The sequence below is a fragment of the Symphalangus syndactylus genome, chromosome 4, assembly GCF_028878055.3.
Source record: "Symphalangus syndactylus isolate Jambi chromosome 4, NHGRI_mSymSyn1-v2.1_pri, whole genome shotgun sequence".
NCBI classification, from domain to species: Eukaryota; Metazoa; Chordata; class Mammalia; order Primates; family Hylobatidae; genus Symphalangus; species Symphalangus syndactylus.
Genome location: NC_072426.2, coordinates 40,267,600 through 40,286,114, shown reverse-complemented (window position 1 = coordinate 40,286,114; position 18,515 = coordinate 40,267,600). Strand labels below are relative to the sequence as shown.

Here is an 18,515-nt window from a genome sequence, read left to right as displayed (position 1 = left end):
TACTGAGAAGCTTCTGGAGCATTCATTATATCATGATTACACAACTCCTAAGGATATAATTCCTAGATACACCTTGTGACAATATGTGTATTTTAAGGGTATTACCTATCTGAAATGTATTTCCAGCAGAAATTTTTTTTTTTCAAGAGGTTTTTGGGGAACAATGGTGTTTGGTTACATGAATAAGTTCTTTTGTAGTGATTTCTGAGATTTTGGTGCACCCATCACCAAGCAGTGTACACTGTACTCAATGTGTAATCTTTTATCCTTCACCCCGCTTCAACCCTTTTCCCTGAGTCCCCAAAGTCCATTGTATCATTTTTATGTGTCTGCATCCTCATAGCTTAGCCCCCAACTATAAGTGAGAACATACGATGTTTAGTTTGCCATTCCTGAGTTACTTCACTTAGAATAATGGTCTCCAGTTCCATCCAGGTTAGTGCAATGCCATTAATTCATTCCTTTTTATAATGGAGTAGTATTCCATGGTGTGTGTCTGTGTATATGTATGTATGTGTGTGTGTACATACATATACACAGACACACACACACACATATATACCACATTTATATATATATATATATATCACATTTTCTTTATCGCTCATTGATGGGCATTTGGGCTGATTCCATATATATGCAATTGCAAATTGTGCTGCTATAAACATGTGTGTGCAAGTATCTTTTTCGTATATCCTCTGGGTAGATATCTAGTAGTGGGGTTACAGGATTAAATGGTAGTTCTACTTTCAGTTCTTTAAGGAATCTCCACACTATTTTCCATACTGGTTTTACTAGTTTACATTCCTAATAACAGTGTAAAAGTGTTCCCTTTTCACTGCATCCACACCAACACCTTTTTTTTGTTGTTGTTTTGTTTTTATCTGATCATGGCCATTCTTCAAGAGTAAGGTGGTATCTCATTGCAGTTTTGATTTGCATTTCTCTGATAATTAGTGAGCTGAGCATTTTTTTCCATATGCTTGTTGGCCATTTGTATATATATTTTTTTGAGAATTGTCTATTCATGTCCTTAGCCCACTTTTTGATGGGATCTTTTTTCTTACTGATTTGTTTATTTGGAGATTCTGAATATCAGTCCTTTGTCAGATGTATAGATTGTGATGATCTTTCTCCCACTTTGTGGGTTTTCTATTAACTCTGCTGATTATTTCTTTTTCTGTGCAGAAGCTTTCCATTTTAATTAAGTACCATCTGTTTGTCCTTGTTTTTGTTGCATTTGCTGTTGGGTTCTTGGTCAAAGAGTCTTTGCCAAAACCAGTGTCTAGAAGGGTTTTTCAGTTATTATCTTCTAGAATTTTTATGGTTTTAGGTCTTAGATTTAAGTCTTTGATTCACCTTGAGTTGATTTTTTTGTAGGGTGAGAGATGAGAACCCAGTTTAATTCTTCTACGTGTGACTAGCCAATTATCCTAGCACCATGTGTTGAATAAGGTGTCCTTTCTTCAATTAATGTTTTTGTTTACTTTGTCAAAGATCATTTTGCTGTAAGCATTTGGCTTTATTTCTGGGTTCTCTATTCTGTTCCCTTGGTCTGTGTGCCTATTTTTATACCAGTACTATGCTGTTTTGGTGACTATGGCCTTATAGTATAGTTTGAAGTCAAGTAATGTGATGCCTACAGATTTCTTCTTTTTGCTTTGTATTGATTTGGCTATATGGGCTCTTTTTTGGTTCTATATGAATCTTAGGATTATTTTTTCTAACTCTGTAAACAATGATGATGGCATTTTGATGGGAATTGCATTGAATTCGTGGATTGCTTTTGGCAGTATGGTCATTTTTACAATATTGATTCTACTCATCCATGAACATGGGAGTGTTTCTATTTGTTTCTGTTGTCTATTATTTCTTTCAGCAGTGTTTTGTGGTTTTCCTTGTAGAGGTCTTTCACCTCCTTGGTTAGGTATATTCCTAAGTATTTTATTTTTCTTTTTGCAGATATTGTAAAAAACGGTTGAGTTCTTGATTTAATTCTCAGCGTGGTCACTGTTGGTATATAGCAGAGCCACTGATTTGAATACATTAATTTTTTATCCTGAAACCTTGCTGAATTAATTTACCAGTTCTAGGAGATTTTTGGATGAGTCTTTAGAGTTTTCTGGGTATATGATCATATCATCAGCAAACAGCAACAGTTTGACTTCCTCTTTACCAATTTAGATGCCCTTCATTTCTTTCTCTTGTCTGATTGCTATGGCTAGGACTTCCAGAGTCCTGTTGAATACAGGTGGTGAAAGTGGGCATCCTTGTCTTGTTCCAGTTATCAGGTGAAATGCTTTCAACCTTTCCCCGTTCAGTATAATATTGGCTGTGGGTTTATCATAGATGGCTTTTATTACCTTAAGGTATGTCATTTCTATGCTGATTTTGCTGAGGGCTTTAATCATAAAGGGATGCTGGATTTTATCAAACACTTTTTCTGTGTCTATTGAGATGATCATATAATTTGTTAAAATTTTTTTATGTGGTATGTCACATTTATTGACTTGCAGATGTTGAACAATCCCTTCATCCCTGGTATGAACCCCACATGATTATCACGTTTTTTTTTTTATAAATGCTGTTGAATTTAGTTAGCTAGAATTTTGTTGAGGATTTTTGCATCTATTTTCCTTAGGGATATTTGTCTATAGTTTTCTTTTCTTTTTGTTTTTGTTATGTCTTTCCCTGGTTTTGTTATTAGGGTGATACTGGCTTCATAAAATGATTTAGGGAGGATTTCCTCTTTCTCTATCCTGTGGAATAATGTCAATAGGATTGGTACCAATTCCTCTTTGAATATCTGTTAGAATTCAGCTGTGAATCTGTCTGGGCCTGGACTTTTTTTTTGTTGTTGTTGGCAATTTTTGAATTACCATTTCAATCTCGCTGCTTATTATTGACCTGTTCAGAGTTTCTGTATCTTCCTGGTTTAATCTAAGAGGGTTTTATATTTCCAGGAATTTATTCATCTCCTCTAGGTTTTCTAATTTATGTATATAAAGGTGTTCATAGTAACCTTGAATAATCTTTTGTATTTCTGTGGCATCAGTAGTAATATCTCCCATTTCGTTTCTAATTTAATTTATCTGGACCTTCTCTCTTCTTTTCTTGGTTAATCTCACTAATGGTTTGTCGATTTTATTTATCTTTTCAAAAAACCGCCTTTTTATTTCATTTATTTTTTGTATTGTGTTTGTTTGCTGGTTTCAATTTCATTTCATTCTGCTCAGATCTTTGTTATTTATTTTCTTCTCTGGCAGAAATGTTGATGCCTAGATTAGTTCTCCAGATTAATAAACTCCTACTTTATAAAAATAAATGCACAGAAAGTTCTCAAGATTTAAATAGGCCTAAATGTATCCTGAAATATTTGATCTATTTGCGTCTTTCAAGTAATAGTGAATCTCCTGTTCTAAGAGATCCTGCTTTACTATTTTCCCCTTTATCTAATGTTTGACATTTTTTCACTGAAACAGTGTTTTAAGTGCTCCTAGGGTGATTATTCAGGTTCACTTCATGTATAGTTACAAAACTATGTAACCAAAAAATAAAGTGTTCTAGGGTCTAGGTGGAAGGAGCTATTTTGTATAAGTAGAGGAGAGGAAGGATGAACAAAGTTTCTTCTTGCAGTTGGCTGGCTATCTTTAACCAAAAATTCCAAATAACCAGAATTTGTCTGAGTTACCTTTCCACCATCTTTTCCACATCCTTATTTTATGTACAGGATAATGCACTTTTATGAGTTTGTTTCAGTTGAAGTAATTCTTTGAATGGCAAATTTCAGGCATGAGGGAGAGGGTGACACTTTTGAGTTATGGTCTGTTACATAGGACACTCATTTCTTCTGAGAGTCTCTCACGGAAGTAACATAAAGCTGAAAAGTAGCTTGAGTCATAACTTTACATCAACTAAAGTAAAGGAGCATTGTTGAATATGGAAAACATCTTGTCTTTAATTTGTATTGTGTTCAAAGTACATGTCACTTCCTCAATGGCTGTACGTGCAAACCAAGTTGAAAATAAAAAGGAATTTGAAACAATTCTTAAACTCAAGACAATTTCAGCCTAAATATGGACAAAATATTATAGGATTTTAACAGCATATATAATTTCTGGTAAAAACAACCTTTATTCATTGTTATATGTCATGCACCATAGTTTCCCAAATATAACTCTCATAAATCAACATGTCCAGTCTTGAACATACCATATGAGACAATGTTATCCTCTACCACTGACATTATAACAGAGTTCCAGTATATTTTTAATCATGCTTCTATAGGTACCTTCTCTGTTCTGTGTTTCAGAAACCTGAGTTTGCTAAACAGCAGCTGTCAAAGGCATAGCAAAGAAAAAAATACTCAAAATATATTGAGGTTTCTAGGTGTAGAATAAGCACAAATTAATAGCTGACCAGATTTAAGAGATGGAAAAGAGGAACAAGGCATTCTTCATTGAGATAGTTAATACAAAGAGAAAAATAGGTGAATAGGTGAGTAGGCAAGATAGTGAGTGAAATAGCTGGGAGATAAATGTGTTACGTGTGAAATGTTGATGAGATGCTAAAATGGGATGGACTAACACAGTAGTTATATGGATCGCCTGATGACGGAGCTGGATGTTAGAATTTTGTAGTTTGTGTTGTGTAAGTGACAGATGAAGCCAGAGCACTGACTACTGTTCTCCAAGAAGAGAATGAAAGTAAAAAAAAAAAAAAAAAAAAAAGGCTCAGGAACAAAAGCTGAGAACAACAACAGGTGCAGGCAAAAAAAAAAAGTGCTTACGAAAGAGTCTGGGAAGGCTGGTATAAAACTAGGAGAAAATCTAAGAGGAAACATTCATGAGAATTAACCTTAATGAGAATCAATAACAAAGATCTAAAAGCTCCAGAGAGGTGATATAAGGGAGGAACTGCAACATATATAATGAATGCAGCAATTATAAGTACATTAGTGATCTCCATAGGATAAAATTCTGTGGACTGGAGGAGTTGAAAACAGTTCTTAGAATGATAAGGAAAGGAGGAATCTGCACTGGAATATTTTAGTAGGCATATTCATAAACAAAAAAGGAGAGATGGGATTATAGAAAGCAGGATTTTGTTTTGAGGGACTTGATAGAGTCAAGAATGAGAAAAAAAGGCATTAAAAGTGGAGGAAAAGATGAGATCATTGATGATCTGTGATCCTGAGCAAGATGAAACAAGGCAGCCTCTGGACTGCATTACAGGTGAAGAAATGAGCCCTGTGGGATGGGAAAAGTCATGAACACCAAGTGCTTTTGCTACCACTGATTGCTTTAAATTCCTATTTTTGAAATTCACAGTGACACCTAGTACTTTAAATTAACAAACTTTTCCATCTTAGCAAAATTTAGGCTATTGTCTGTAATTGCAAAGTTCATTTTATTTATTTATTTATTTTTATTTTTTTTATTTTCGAGACAGAGTCTGTCACCCAGGGTGGAGTGCAGTGGCACGATGTCAGCTCACTGCAACCTCCGCCTCCCAGGTTCAAGCAATTCTCGTGTCTCAGCCACCCAAGTAGCTGGGACTACAGGTATGAGCCACCATGCCCAGCTAATATTTTGTATTTTGAGTAGAGACAAAGCTTCACCATGTTGACCAGGCTGGTCTCGATCTCCTGATCTCAGGTCTTCTGCCCACCTCGGCCTCCCAAAATGCTGGGATTATAGGCGTGAGCCACCACATTTGGCTGCAAAAGTCATTTGAAATTTCTTAAAGTTTAGGCTCCAATGTGAACAAAAAAATACAAAGATTATGGAATAAAAGTCTTCAAAAGTGTTTGTTTTGCTAATTCACCCCTGAAATTTAAACTAAAAGGTAATGAATTTTTTTTATATTTTTCCTCATTACTGAATGATGTATTCATATTGGCTCCAAGCATCATGCTAGAAAAGTGAAAATTGGCTTAAAGTGAGAAAACCACATAGGCTGAAATGCCATCTGTTTACATGTTGTGAGTCCCTGTGATTATAAAACTTAGATTTAAAAAAATCATGCATTAAAGAGCTAAGTAGATGTTCTGGTCAACATCTCCTATGTAAATTAACTTGGAAATAATAACCAAAGTGTGCTATAATAGTGTACCACTTGATTAACCTAAAAGTTCCTAATAGTATTGTTTTAAAAGTTATTTTAAAGCAAATTTTATTTGAGAAAAAATAGTCAAGGGCAAGAATGTTCTACAAACCTAGAGACCAAAGTTTTTCTGTCACTTTCACGTAAAAATTTAAAAGGTGGGAAAAGCATTGTTTGATGTTTTTAAATTTAATTTTTTGTAAAAATTGTACATATTTAAGGACTTAAGATATATAATGTAATAATCAACAAAATTAAAAGACAACATATGCTTTGAAAAAAAATGCTTGCAAACCATAGATCTGATAAGGAATTAATGTCTGAAGTGTATAAGAAACATGCAGAACTCAATAGCAAAAAAATCCAAGTAACCTGATTAAAAAATGGGAAAAGACCTGAATACATAAAAATGGCCTAAAGAAGATTTGAAAAATAGTAGAACAGTCTTAAAGCAGGAATGAGGCATTCTCCCGATTCTGCTTCTACGTGAGCAAAACTGACTCAAAAAGGCTTTCTGGATGTCAGTGGGAAAGAAGGCTTTAATGACTTTTATAGTATAAGAATTTACCATGTAGTATTTTGTTCTGCTTTGGTTATAAAACTGACTGCTTCTGTTATAACCAAGATATTCTCATCAGTTCTGAAAATGAAAGGTAAATTTAGGTCGAGCAACTTAGAATTTCAAAAGATCATTTTCACACTTTCTACTCATTTGACTCATTCTTTCCTTAACAGAATTATAAGCTCTTCTACTGTGGCCTTGGAAGAGTCTCTTGATAGAGACAGCATGTTTTGCTTAAACTTGAGTGATAGCAATTGGTTATTGGTCAAGAATCTAATTATTAGTTTGACAGTTTGATTTTATCAGGAGTTGTATAGTGGTGCTGGTCTTCAAGGAACAAATCCACATTAATCCAGTTTATAATTGACAAATAAGAGTATCAATCTAAGAAACCAACTTACAAATCAGAACGGCAATTTAATATTTACAAAAAAGATAAAATTGGCAAGAAAACTGATACTGTTCCTAGAACATGGAGGTAAGGAGGTGGAGCCAGATCACGTTTGAACACGAGCTCTACCACTAATGCCATTTATTGGCAAGTCAGTTAACCTCTCTGTGTGTCAATATTCTCCTTCGCTAAATGAGGATAATGATTCCACTTACCTCATGAAATTGTGGGTGTTGTGTGATTATTAAAACAATTAGTATAGACAAAGCATCTTGAATAGTAGATGACAGATAGATAAAACACTTTACGTGTCAAGGATTATCATTGTGTCCATACTTAAGAATGAAGAATAGGTAAGAAAGTTACTCAGTGAGGGGGCCGGGCGCGGTGGCTCACGCCTGTAATCCCAGCACTTTGGGAGGCTGAGGCAGGTGGATCACGAGGTCAGGAGATCGAGACCATCCTGGCTAACACGGTGAAACCCCGTCTCTACTAAAAATACAAAAAATTAGCTGGGCGAGGTGGCGGGCGCCTGTAGTCCCAGCTACTCGGGAGGCTGAGGCAGGAGAATGGCCTGAACCCCAGGGGGCGGAGCCTGCAGTGAGCCGAAATCGCGCCACTGCACTCCAGCCTGGGCGACAGTGAGACTCCGTCTCAAAAAAAAAAGAAAAGAAAAGAAAAAAAAAAAAAGTTACTCAGTGAGAGCAATAATAACAAAAAATGATTTGAAAGAATGCCCTACAGAAGAGATTATTGTGCATTCATGTGAATGAAACAGAAAACTAAATTCAAATCATTTACTCTCTCTAAAGCTTACTTTGCAACTCTACAAAATGAAAATAATAGATCTAATTAAAATGGTGCTTTGAGTACTAACTTAAAGTTATGCGTGTAAAGGCCTCGGCATGGTACCTGGCACAGAGGAAGTACCTAATAAAGATCAGCTGCCTGTCAAGAGAAAACAAACAAAGAGATGACTTGTTTTTCATCATTTTAGGTAATTTCACATCTGTAAATCAGGGAAAATATTTGCGTCTTAGAGTTTTAATGATTGAGTGAGATGATTTGCCTAAATTAGTTTCCATAGCATATGGCACATAGTAAGAGCTAAATGAAAATTAATTATTGTTCTTCCTCCTCTGTCTCTGCCTTCTCCTCTTCTTCCTTTCCCTCTTTCTCTTTTCTTTCTCCATATCTTTCTCCTTTCCAATCTTCTTCTTAATTAGCTACAATATAGTCCTTTTCAGGAGATTTGAGGGATAGCCCTCATTTGCTTATTGAAAACTTGAGAAACACCTTTAATTTCTATATTCTTGTCTGATTGTGTCTCTGGCTGGCTATCCTGTATCTATTCATGCATATGTCCGTGCCTATCTTGCAGATTGATAGTATTTCTGCAGAAGAATTGAATTCTTTGCTACCTTTGTTGATTATTATCAACTTTGACTCAGGGTAACGTGTTCTCATCTTGTGCACACAGTCTGGAGCTACACAGCCTATTTAAAAAATATAAGAAGATAAGTACCTCACAAATTTTCCAAAAACACTCCAGCTTAAGTTATTAATTACTGAATAAAAGCAGAAATGCATGAAAGGTTTTTTAATTTGCAGTTTAGGTCATTAGAATAAAAGCTTTTAAAAATAATATTTTATAGTTATAGAAGAAATATATATTTAAGATATACAAAATTTGAATACAATAAAAAATATTGATTATATCATGTTTATTGATTATTGTCATATATTTCTTTCCCAGCATCTTTTAATTTTTTTAACCCAGAGTCCGGAATTTATTTATTTTTAATGCATTTTAAAAAATGATTTCAACTTTTATTTATATTCAGTGAGTATATTGCATGATACTGAGGTTTGAAGTACAATTAATGCAGTCACCCAGGTAGTGAGCATAGTACCCAATAATTAGTTTCTCAAGCCTTTACTCCCTTCCTCCCTCCCTGTCTAGTAGTCCTCAGTGTCTATTGTGGCCGTCTTTATGTCCATCATTACCCATTCTTTAGCTCCTACTTGTATGTAAGAACATATGGTATTTGGGTTTTTGATCCTACATTAATTCACTTAGGATAATGGCCTCCAGCTGCATCCATGTTGCTGCAAGAGACATAATTTCATTCATTCCTTTTTATGGCTGTTATTCCATGGTGGAGATGTACCCCATTTTATTTATTCGATTCACCGTTGGTGGATACCTAGGTTGATTCCGTGTCCTTGCTTTGTGAATAGTGCTGCAATGAACATATGAATGCAAGTGTCTTTTTGGGTAGAACAATGTATTTTTTTTTGAATATGTACATAGCAACAGGATGAGTGAGTCAAATGTTAGTTATGTTTTAAGTTCGTTGAGAAATCTCCAAACTGCTTTCTACAGTGGCGGAACTAATTTACATCCCCACCAATAGTTTATAAAGTGTTCCTTTTTCTCCACAGGCTCACCAGCATCTGTTGTTTTCGACTTTTTAGTAATAGCCATTCTGACTGATTTGAGATAGTATCTCATTTTGGTTCGATTGCATTTCTCTAATTATTCATGATGTTGAGCATTTTTTCAGATTGGTTGGCTACTTGTATGTCTTCTTTTGAGAAGTGTTCATTCATGTTTTGATTTGGTTTTGGCATTTGTCCTTCCCAAATCTCATGTTGAAAGCAATCCCCAATGTTGGAGGCGGGGCCTGATGGGAGGTGTTTGGGTAATAGGGGCAGATTCTTCATGATGTGCTGTCCTCAGGATAATGCATTATCGCAAGATCTGGTCATTTAAAAGTGTGTGACACCTCCCACCTCCCTCTTGCTCCTATTCTCCCCATGTCATGCACGTGTTCTCACTTCACCTCCCACTGTGAGTAAATATTCTCTGAGCCCCCACCCCAAAGCCAAGTGGATGCCAATGCAATGCTTGTATATCCTGCAGAACCACGAGCCAATTAAACTTCTTTTCTTTATAAATTACCCAGTCTAAAGTATTTTTTATAGCAATGCAAGAATGACCTAACACATACCATTTACCCATTTTTAATGGGGTTTTTTTTTGCTTGCTCAATTGTTTAAGTTCCTTATGGATCTTGGATAGTAAAACTATGTCAGATTCATTAGTTTGCAAATATTTTCTTCCATTGTGTGGGTTGTCTGTGTACTCTGTTGATAGTTTGTTGCTATGCAGAAGCTCTTTAATTAGAGATTCCACTTGTCAATTTTTGTTTTCGTTGCAATTGCTTTTGGGAATTTAGTTATAACGTCTTTCCTAAGGCTGATGTCCAGAATGATGTTGCCTAGGTTTTTCTCCAACGATTCTTATTGTGGAAGTCTTATATTTAAATCTTTAATTCATCTTGAGTTAATTTTTCTAGATGATGAAAGATAGAGGTCCAGTTTCATTCTTCTGCCTTTGGCTAGCCAGCTGTCACAGCACCATATACTGAATAGGGAGTCACTGCTTATTTTTGTGAACTTTGTCAAAGATCAGATGGTTTTAGTTGTGCAGCTTTATTTCTGTGTTCTCTATTCTGTCCCATTAGCTTATGTATCTGTTTTTGTGCCAATACCATGCTGTGTGTGTTACTGTAGCCTTATAGTGTAGTTTGAAGTCAAGTAATATGATGCCTCCGGCTTCTTTTATTTTCTTTTCTTTTTCCTTAGGATTGCTTGTCTATTTAGGATATTTCTTGGTTTCATACGAATTTTAGAATAGTTATTTTCTAGTTCTGTGAAAAATAACGTTGGTTGCTTGATAGGAATAGCGTTGAATCTGTAGATTGCTTTGGGCAGTATGGCCATTTTAACGATATTGATTCTTCCAGTTGATGAAATTAAAAATTTTTTCCATTGTTTGTGTCATCTATGATTTCTTTCAGCAGTATTTTGTAGTTCTCCTTGTAGAGATCTTTCACTTCCTTGGTTAAATGCATTCCTAGGTGTTTTATTTATTTATTTATTTGCATCTATTGTAAATGGAGTTGAGTTCTTGATTTGGTTCTCAGCTTGAATGTTATTGGTGTATAGAAATGCTATTGATTTTTATACAAAGATTTTGTATCCTAAAACATTGCTGAAGTCATGTCTCAGTTCCAGGAGCCTTTTAGTAAAGTATTTTGTGTTTTCTGGGTATAAAATCATATCAACAGCAAAGAGATATAGGTTGACTTTTTATTTGTCTAGTTGGATACCTTTTATTTATTTATTTTGCCTGATTGCTGTGGCTAGGACTTTCAGTACTATGTTGAATAAGAGAGGTGAGAGTGGGCATCCTTGTAACAGTTTTCAAGGAGATTGGTTTCAGCTTTTGCCCATTCAAGTATAATGTTGGCTGTGGTTTCTCTTAGATGGCTCTTATTATTTTGAGATATGTTCCGTTGATGCATAGTTTCTTGAAGGTTTTTATCATGAAGGGATGTTGTATTTTATCAAAAGCTTTTCCCACATCTGTTGAAATAATCATATGATTTTTGTTATTAATTCTGTTTATGTATTGAGTCATATTTATTGATTTGTGTGTATTAAACCAACCTTACATTCCAAGAATTAAGTCTACTTGATCATAGTGAATTAACTTTTTGATGTGCCACTAAATTCAGTTTGCTAATATTTTGTTGAGGATTTTTGCATCTATGTTTATCAGAGATATTGGTATGAGAGATTTTTTTCATTGTATCTTTACTAGGTTTTCCTATCAGGATGCTGCTGGTTTTGTTGAATGAGTTAAGGAGGAGTCTCTCCTTCTCCATTTTTTGGAATAGTTTCAGTAGGATTGGTATCAGCTCTTTGGCTGGGGCTCTTTTTGTTGTTGTTGGTGGTGGTGGGTGTTTTGCTATTGATTCAATTTAGGAACTCGATTTTGGACTGTTCAGGGTTTTGGTTTCTTTCTAATTCATTCTTGGAGGATTGTGTGTTTCAGAAACTTATGTTTTCCTCTAGATTTTCTAGTTTGTATGCACAGATGTGTTCCCAATAGTTTCTGAGGCTCTTTTGTATTTCTGTGGTATTGGTTGCAATGTCACTTTTATAACTTCTGACTGTGCTTATTTGGATCCTCTCTCTTTTTTTCTTTGTTAATCTAGCTAGCAGTCTACCGATCCTGTTTATTCTTTCAAAAAAAAAAAAAAAAAAAAAAACAACTTTGGTCTTCACTGATTTTTCCTATGAATTTTTAGGTCTCAAATTCATTCAGTTCCATCTAATTTTAATTTTTTCTTATCTTCTGCTAGCTTTTGGGTTGGTTTGCTCTTGTTTTTCTAGCTCCTCTAAGTGTGATGTTAAATCATTAATTTGAGATCTTTCTAACTTTTTGAGGTAGGAATTTAGTGCTATAAATTTTCCTCTTAACAGCACTTTTGCTACATCCTAGAGATTTTTGTATGTTGTGTCTCTTATTTTTATTTATTTCAAAGAATTTTTTGATTACTGCCTTAATTTCATTGTTTACTGAAAAGTAAATTTATTAGTCCATTTTCACATTACTGTGAAGATAATATCTGAGACTAGCTAATTTATTTAAAAAAAAGAGGTTTAATTGACTAACATTTCACATGTCTAACACTTTTAGTGAGGTGCTGAAGTTCCTCAACATTCTTGTGTGGCTGTCTAAGCCTTGTTGTAGATCTAGAAGTACTTGTTTTATGAATTCAGATGCTTCAGTGTTGGGTACATACATATTTAGGGTAGTTAAGTCTTTTTGTTGAATTCAACCCTTTATCATTATGTAATACCCTTCTTTGTCCTTCTTTATATTTTTTCTAATATATTTTATTAGATTTCTAATATATTTTATCTAATATAATAGCCACTCCTTCTTTTTGTTGTAGTTTAATTTGCAAGATAGATATTTCTTCAACCCTTTACTTTGAGCTTATTGATGCCATTATGTGTGAGATGGGTATCTTGAAGACAGCAGATGAATGGATGTTGTTATTTTATCCAACTTACCACTCTGTGCCTTTTAAGTGGGGTGTTTAGGCTATTCACATTCAAGGATAATATTAATATGCAAGATTTTGATCCTATCATGAAGTTGTTAGCTAGTTGCTTTGTATTTTCTGGTTGCTCTATAGATCTGTGGGCTCTGTACTTGTGTTTTTGTGGTAGCAGGTATCAGCTCTATTTTTTCTCCATGTTTAGAATTCTGTTAAGGGTCTCTGATATGACTGGCCTAATGGTAATTAATTTTTTTAATGCTTGTTTGTCTGGAAAATATTTTTGTTTCTCTTTCAGTGATAAAGCTTAGCCTGGTGGGATATGAAATTTTTGTTGGAATTTCTTATCTTCAAGAATTCTGAAAATAGGCCTCCAATCTGTCTTGGCTTATAAATAAGATTTATGTGGAGAAAAGTCTGCTTTTAACCTTTTGGGATTTCCTTTGTGTGTGTTCTGACCTTTTTCTCTAGCTGGCTTTGTGATTTTTTTTCTTTAGTGTTGACCTTGGATAGTCTGGTGATTATATGCCTTGTCCGTTCCTTTTTGTATAGTATCTCACAAGTGTTCTCTGGATTTCTTATATCTAGATGTCTTCCTCTCTAGCAAAATTTGGAACATTTTCTTAATTTATCACTTCAAGTATTTTTTCTAGGTTGTTATCTTTTTCTCAGTCTCAGGAATGTCACTAATTTTTAGGTTTGGCCACTTTACATAATCCCATATTTCTCAAAGACTTTGTTCATTTTTAAAAAATTACTTTTTCTTTATTTTTTTCTGACGGGGTCAATTCAAAAGACTGGTCTTCAAGATCTGAAATTCTTTCTTCTACTTATTCCAGTTTATTGGTGAAGCTTCCAGTTGTGTTTTGAAATTAAGTTAGTTTTTTAATTCTAGAATCTCTGATTGATATTTTAAAGATGTTTATCTCTTCCTTCACTTTCTGGATTGCTTTAAAAAGTTTCTTTGTGTTAATTTTCAACCTCGTCTTGGATCTTATTGAGCTTCCTTGTGATCCATACTTCAAATTCTTTATCTGTCATTTCCAAGTTCCCACTTTGCTGGGGACCATAGCTGTAGAGCTAGTATGGTATGTTGATGGTATCACTACATTTTGAATTTTCATGGTGCTAGAATTCTTACACTGGTTCTTTCTCATCTTGAGACATTGATACTTCAAATTTTTGTAATTATATTTGTGCAGATATAGTTTTTCTTTTCTTTCCCTTTAATACTATTGATTTTTTCTTTCCCTTTCCCTTTCCCATCTATTTTTCCCTAGGAAAATAGATAATATTTTTCCCTAGAACTTTAGATAATACTGGGTAAGGTCTTTTGGCTTAACTTGTGTACTCCTACACTTTTCTGTCAGCAGGTTTTATATTGTGTGGTTCAGTTCCACCTACAAGCCTGTAGATGATGTGTATGGCCAATACTGCTGGGTATATACTTCATCCCCGTTTACTAGCAGAAGCTCTCTCTTGCCTCAGGCAATGGGCTTATTCTTGTAGTGCAAAGTGCTCTGAGCTCCCTCCTCAGCCCCAGAGGTGTTGGGAGCAAGAAGGGCAGGTCCAGACTGGCAGGTTTGCCTACAGATTCCCTAAGGGCAGACATGAACACCAGTGCTGAAGGATAATCCAGTGAGTGGGTACCAAGAGGTGTGCCTAGACATGGAGCTGGGAAGCCTTCTTGTTCTCAAGTTCTCTACACACAGATTTGGGGTGGCCTAAACTCCTAATCCAGGGGACTGGGTACTCCAGATGCTGGGAGATCTGCCTAGGCATGAAGCAGAGAGGTTCCTCTGCATACCTGGATCCCTGCAGAGAAAGTGTGGGGTGGCTCAGGCTGTCAATCTGGGCAAACATGTACTTTGAATACCTGGAAATCTGCCTAAGCGTGGAGGGGAGAGGGCCTGCTGCACCATGATCTATGCACAGAAAGAGTAGAGAAGCTCAGCCTGCTGATTTAGGAAAGCTGGTGCTCTGAATGCCTGGAGATCTGCCTGGGTATGGAGCAAAGAGAGTCCTGATGCACCATGATCTATGCCTAGGAAGGATGGACAGCTCAGGCTGTCCCAGCAGATTTTATTATTTTATTTTTTATTTTTATTTGTTTTTTGACACAAGGTCTCACTCTGTTGCCCAGGCTGGAGTACAGTGTCTCAATCATGGCTCACTGCAGCATTAACTTCTCGGGTTCAGGCAATCCTCCCACCTCAGCTTCCTGAATAGCTGGGACCACACCTGGCTAATTTATTTTTATTTTTTGTAGAGATGGTATCTCCCTATGTTCCCCAGGCTGGTCTCAAATTCCTAGGCTCAAAGGATTTTCCTGTTTCAGCTTCCCAAATGCTGGGATTATAGGCATGAGCCACTGCATCTGGCATTCAGCATGTTTTAAATACACACAATTTTTAATATAATTTGATTGCAATGTTTACATATTGATTTTTTTAACTTCCAAAAAGATTTTTCCACATCCTTTGAAACGCTATTTTCTTGATACTGAGTAATGCTACATTATATTGATATGCATTCTTATTTAGTCTTTCCATTATTTTGGGACATTTAGGTTATTTCCAAATTTTGCTATTATACATAATGCTACAATGAAGATCTTTGCATATAAATCACTGTCCACGTTTCCTTGTTCTTATAAAAATTTACTAAAAGTGGAATTAAGTTAGAAGGAATTTTTATAAATCTATTATAATTGCATAGGAGAAAGAACACAAAGATTGAATCTTAACCACAGCTATTTACCATGTTATGATAAAGCTCAAAGCTGTCCTCCAGGAAGTTCCTTCCAAAAGATAAAATGATGTAGGAGGCTGGTTTTCATAAGGAAATTTAATATTCTAGAACATGTGCCTTGTCTGTTTCTTGGCTTCAGTTAGATTCACAGCTGTTATCTAAGGTAGAAATGATTTCCTTTGTCTGTAACAGCTAAGAACATTGAATGCTGAAAGTAATAGAACATATTATGTTGCTGCATGTTGTTTATGCCCATTTGAGTAAGTAGCACAGGACAGACAGTTCAGAGACTATGAGTCTCAAGGAGGATTCTAATAGTAATTCTAGGGGCCTTCTAATACTAATTCGAGGTGAAAGAAATAATTACATTTTAAATATTTCCTTAGATTTACCAAAAATATAATCTGAAGGGTTCTAACCTTTATCATAAATTAAAGGCAACTATTTTATGTAGCTTTTTATGTCTAAAAATTATTTTAATGTTTCTTGGTCAGGCGTGGTGGCTCACACCTGTAATCCCAGCACGGTGGGAGGCCAAGGCGGGCAGATCATGAGGTCAGGAGATCAAGACCATCTTGGCTAACATGGTGAAACCCTGTCTCTACTAAAAATACAAAAAATTAGCCAGGTGTGGTGGCGCCTGCCTGTAGTCCCAGCTACTCAGGAGGCTGAGGCAGGAGAATCACTTGAACCCAGGAGGCGGAGGTTGCAGTGAGCCAACATCTTGCCACTGCACTCCAGCCTGGGCAACAGAGCGAGACTCCATCTCAAAAAAAAAATAATTATTTTAACGTTTCTTTTTGCTAAGCTGAAGTAACTAAGGTTGCAAAATGAATGAACTATTGTAAATGGTAGAAGCATATCAGAATCTACTTGGTCCTGTATGAAAATAAAATTGCTACTTTATAAGGTACCTACCATGTGAATACTGTATTTACTCACTTTGATCTAACTATTATTTATTCTGCTATATCCATTTTTATCTTTGATGCATATTTAGTGCCCAGATCCATCTTGCAAACAGGACTTGTTGGCCTACCTGGAACAGATTAAGTTCTACTCCCACCAACTGAAAATATGCAGTCAAGTTAAAGCTGAGATCCAGAACCTGGGAGGAGAGCTCATCATGTCAGCTGTGAGTACTGCCTAGCACTTACATGATCACAGGTAGAAGATGCTTGAAACACAGTAGCTACACCCTTGTATACATGACCAAATCTTTTAGGTAAAATTAGTTTAGAAAAACTAAATTGGAGTTTTTATTAAAAGTACATGTATTTAAACTAGCAAGAAATTTTAAACTAGCAGATTTCTTAAAGAAAGGTTAAAAATGTTGTTTTTATTTACTTCAGAAATTAAAGAGTAAATCAGGTTTTATAAGCCATTTGGATGAGAAATGCGTGTTAATTTAGAACATGACTTCAGAGTGTGTACAGATGGAACTCTGAAATGAATCCTATGATTTTTCTAAAATAAATGCATGTGGAATTGCAAATTAATAAAATGATTGCTTCACTGCTATTAATTGATGTTTATTTTCCCCCTATTTCTTTTTTTAACATAGATGTTCATGTCTTGAGATTTTTCATTTCCATATATATTTTCAGAAATGGAGTATGATAGAACTTAATAGATTTAGAGGAATTTTCATAACTTCTTTGGTGGCCCTGAGTTTTAAGCTGCTATAAATTACCATGGTAGAACTAATGTGTAACTTTTCTACTCATCTTTTAATAGCAGTAGATCATTTCTCTGGAGAAGAAATGGTAATAAAATAATATTTGATATCTATATTGCATTCAGTTATCAGTGACTTTGAGAAGGACATGGACTAAGATTATAAATTTAAGTTTAAATGAAACATAAATATTCTGGGAATTTATATTTCTGAGAAAATATTTTTTTAATTACACTAGTATATTTATATGTGTGTAACATATAGGGCCTCTATATCCTAGCATTGGACATTCCCTCGATGAGTTAATGTTCTGAAAGAGGATGTAATTACAAAAACACAAACAAAGGATCACCATCAAAAGTAGTGGGCAGGGGCCAGTCGTGGTGTTTCATGCCTATAATCCCAGCACTTTGGGAGGCTGAGGTGTCCGGATCACTTGAGATCAGGAGTTCGAGACCAACCTGGCCAACATGGTGAAACCCTGTCTCTACTAAAAATACAAAAATTAGCTGGGTGTGGTGGCGCATGCCTGTAGTCCCAACTACTCAGTAGTCTGGGGCACGAGAATTACTTGAACCCAAGAGGTGGAAGTTTCAGTTAGCCGAGATCGCGCCACTGCACTCCAGCCTGGGCGACAATGTGAGACTCCATCTCAAAAAAAAAAAAAAAAAAGTAGAGGGGAGGAAACAAATAGGGACCATCTATCTCTTGCCTATATTTTATGTTAATCTTCACAGTAACATGCCAGATGGATCACTTATTTATTTGTTCTGTTTTCTTATATAGCTTTCCCAGTGTCATACTAGTAAATGTCAGAGCTGAGTTTACCTTCAACGGTCTATGATCCCTCTGTTCAGGGAGACAACACTGAATTTGTGATGAAACTGAAAAACACAAGTCAAAAGTGAATAATTTGGAAATTATAAGATGGTATTGCATTCTAGCTTTTTATTCCAGTGGTTGTTAGAGGGGGAAAAAATAGTGTCTTTGATATTCAAATTTTATCAAAAATCCCACATAAACACAGTGAGTGCATTACTAGTGCCCTGTCACTTTTCAAAGAAAAATGCATTTTACTTAGTCATAAGCCATGCAAACAGGAACATG

At 35.3% G+C, this 18,515-nt stretch overlaps 1 protein-coding gene across 5 annotated transcripts in view; it reads left to right on the top strand.

The window, feature by feature from the left end:
- The window catches only part of CTNNA3 (catenin alpha 3), a 1,903,490-nt gene that overhangs the window by 1,831,546 nt on the left and 53,429 nt on the right, over positions 1–18,515 (top strand). For all 5 annotated transcript variants that reach the window (XM_055274451.2, XM_063637177.1, XM_063637176.1 and 2 more), the window contains one exon: positions 16,731–16,865. In XM_055274451.2, coding sequence (XP_055130426.1) covers positions 16,731–16,865 — 135 coding nt within the window. The remainder of the gene's footprint in view (positions 1–16,730; positions 16,866–18,515) is intronic.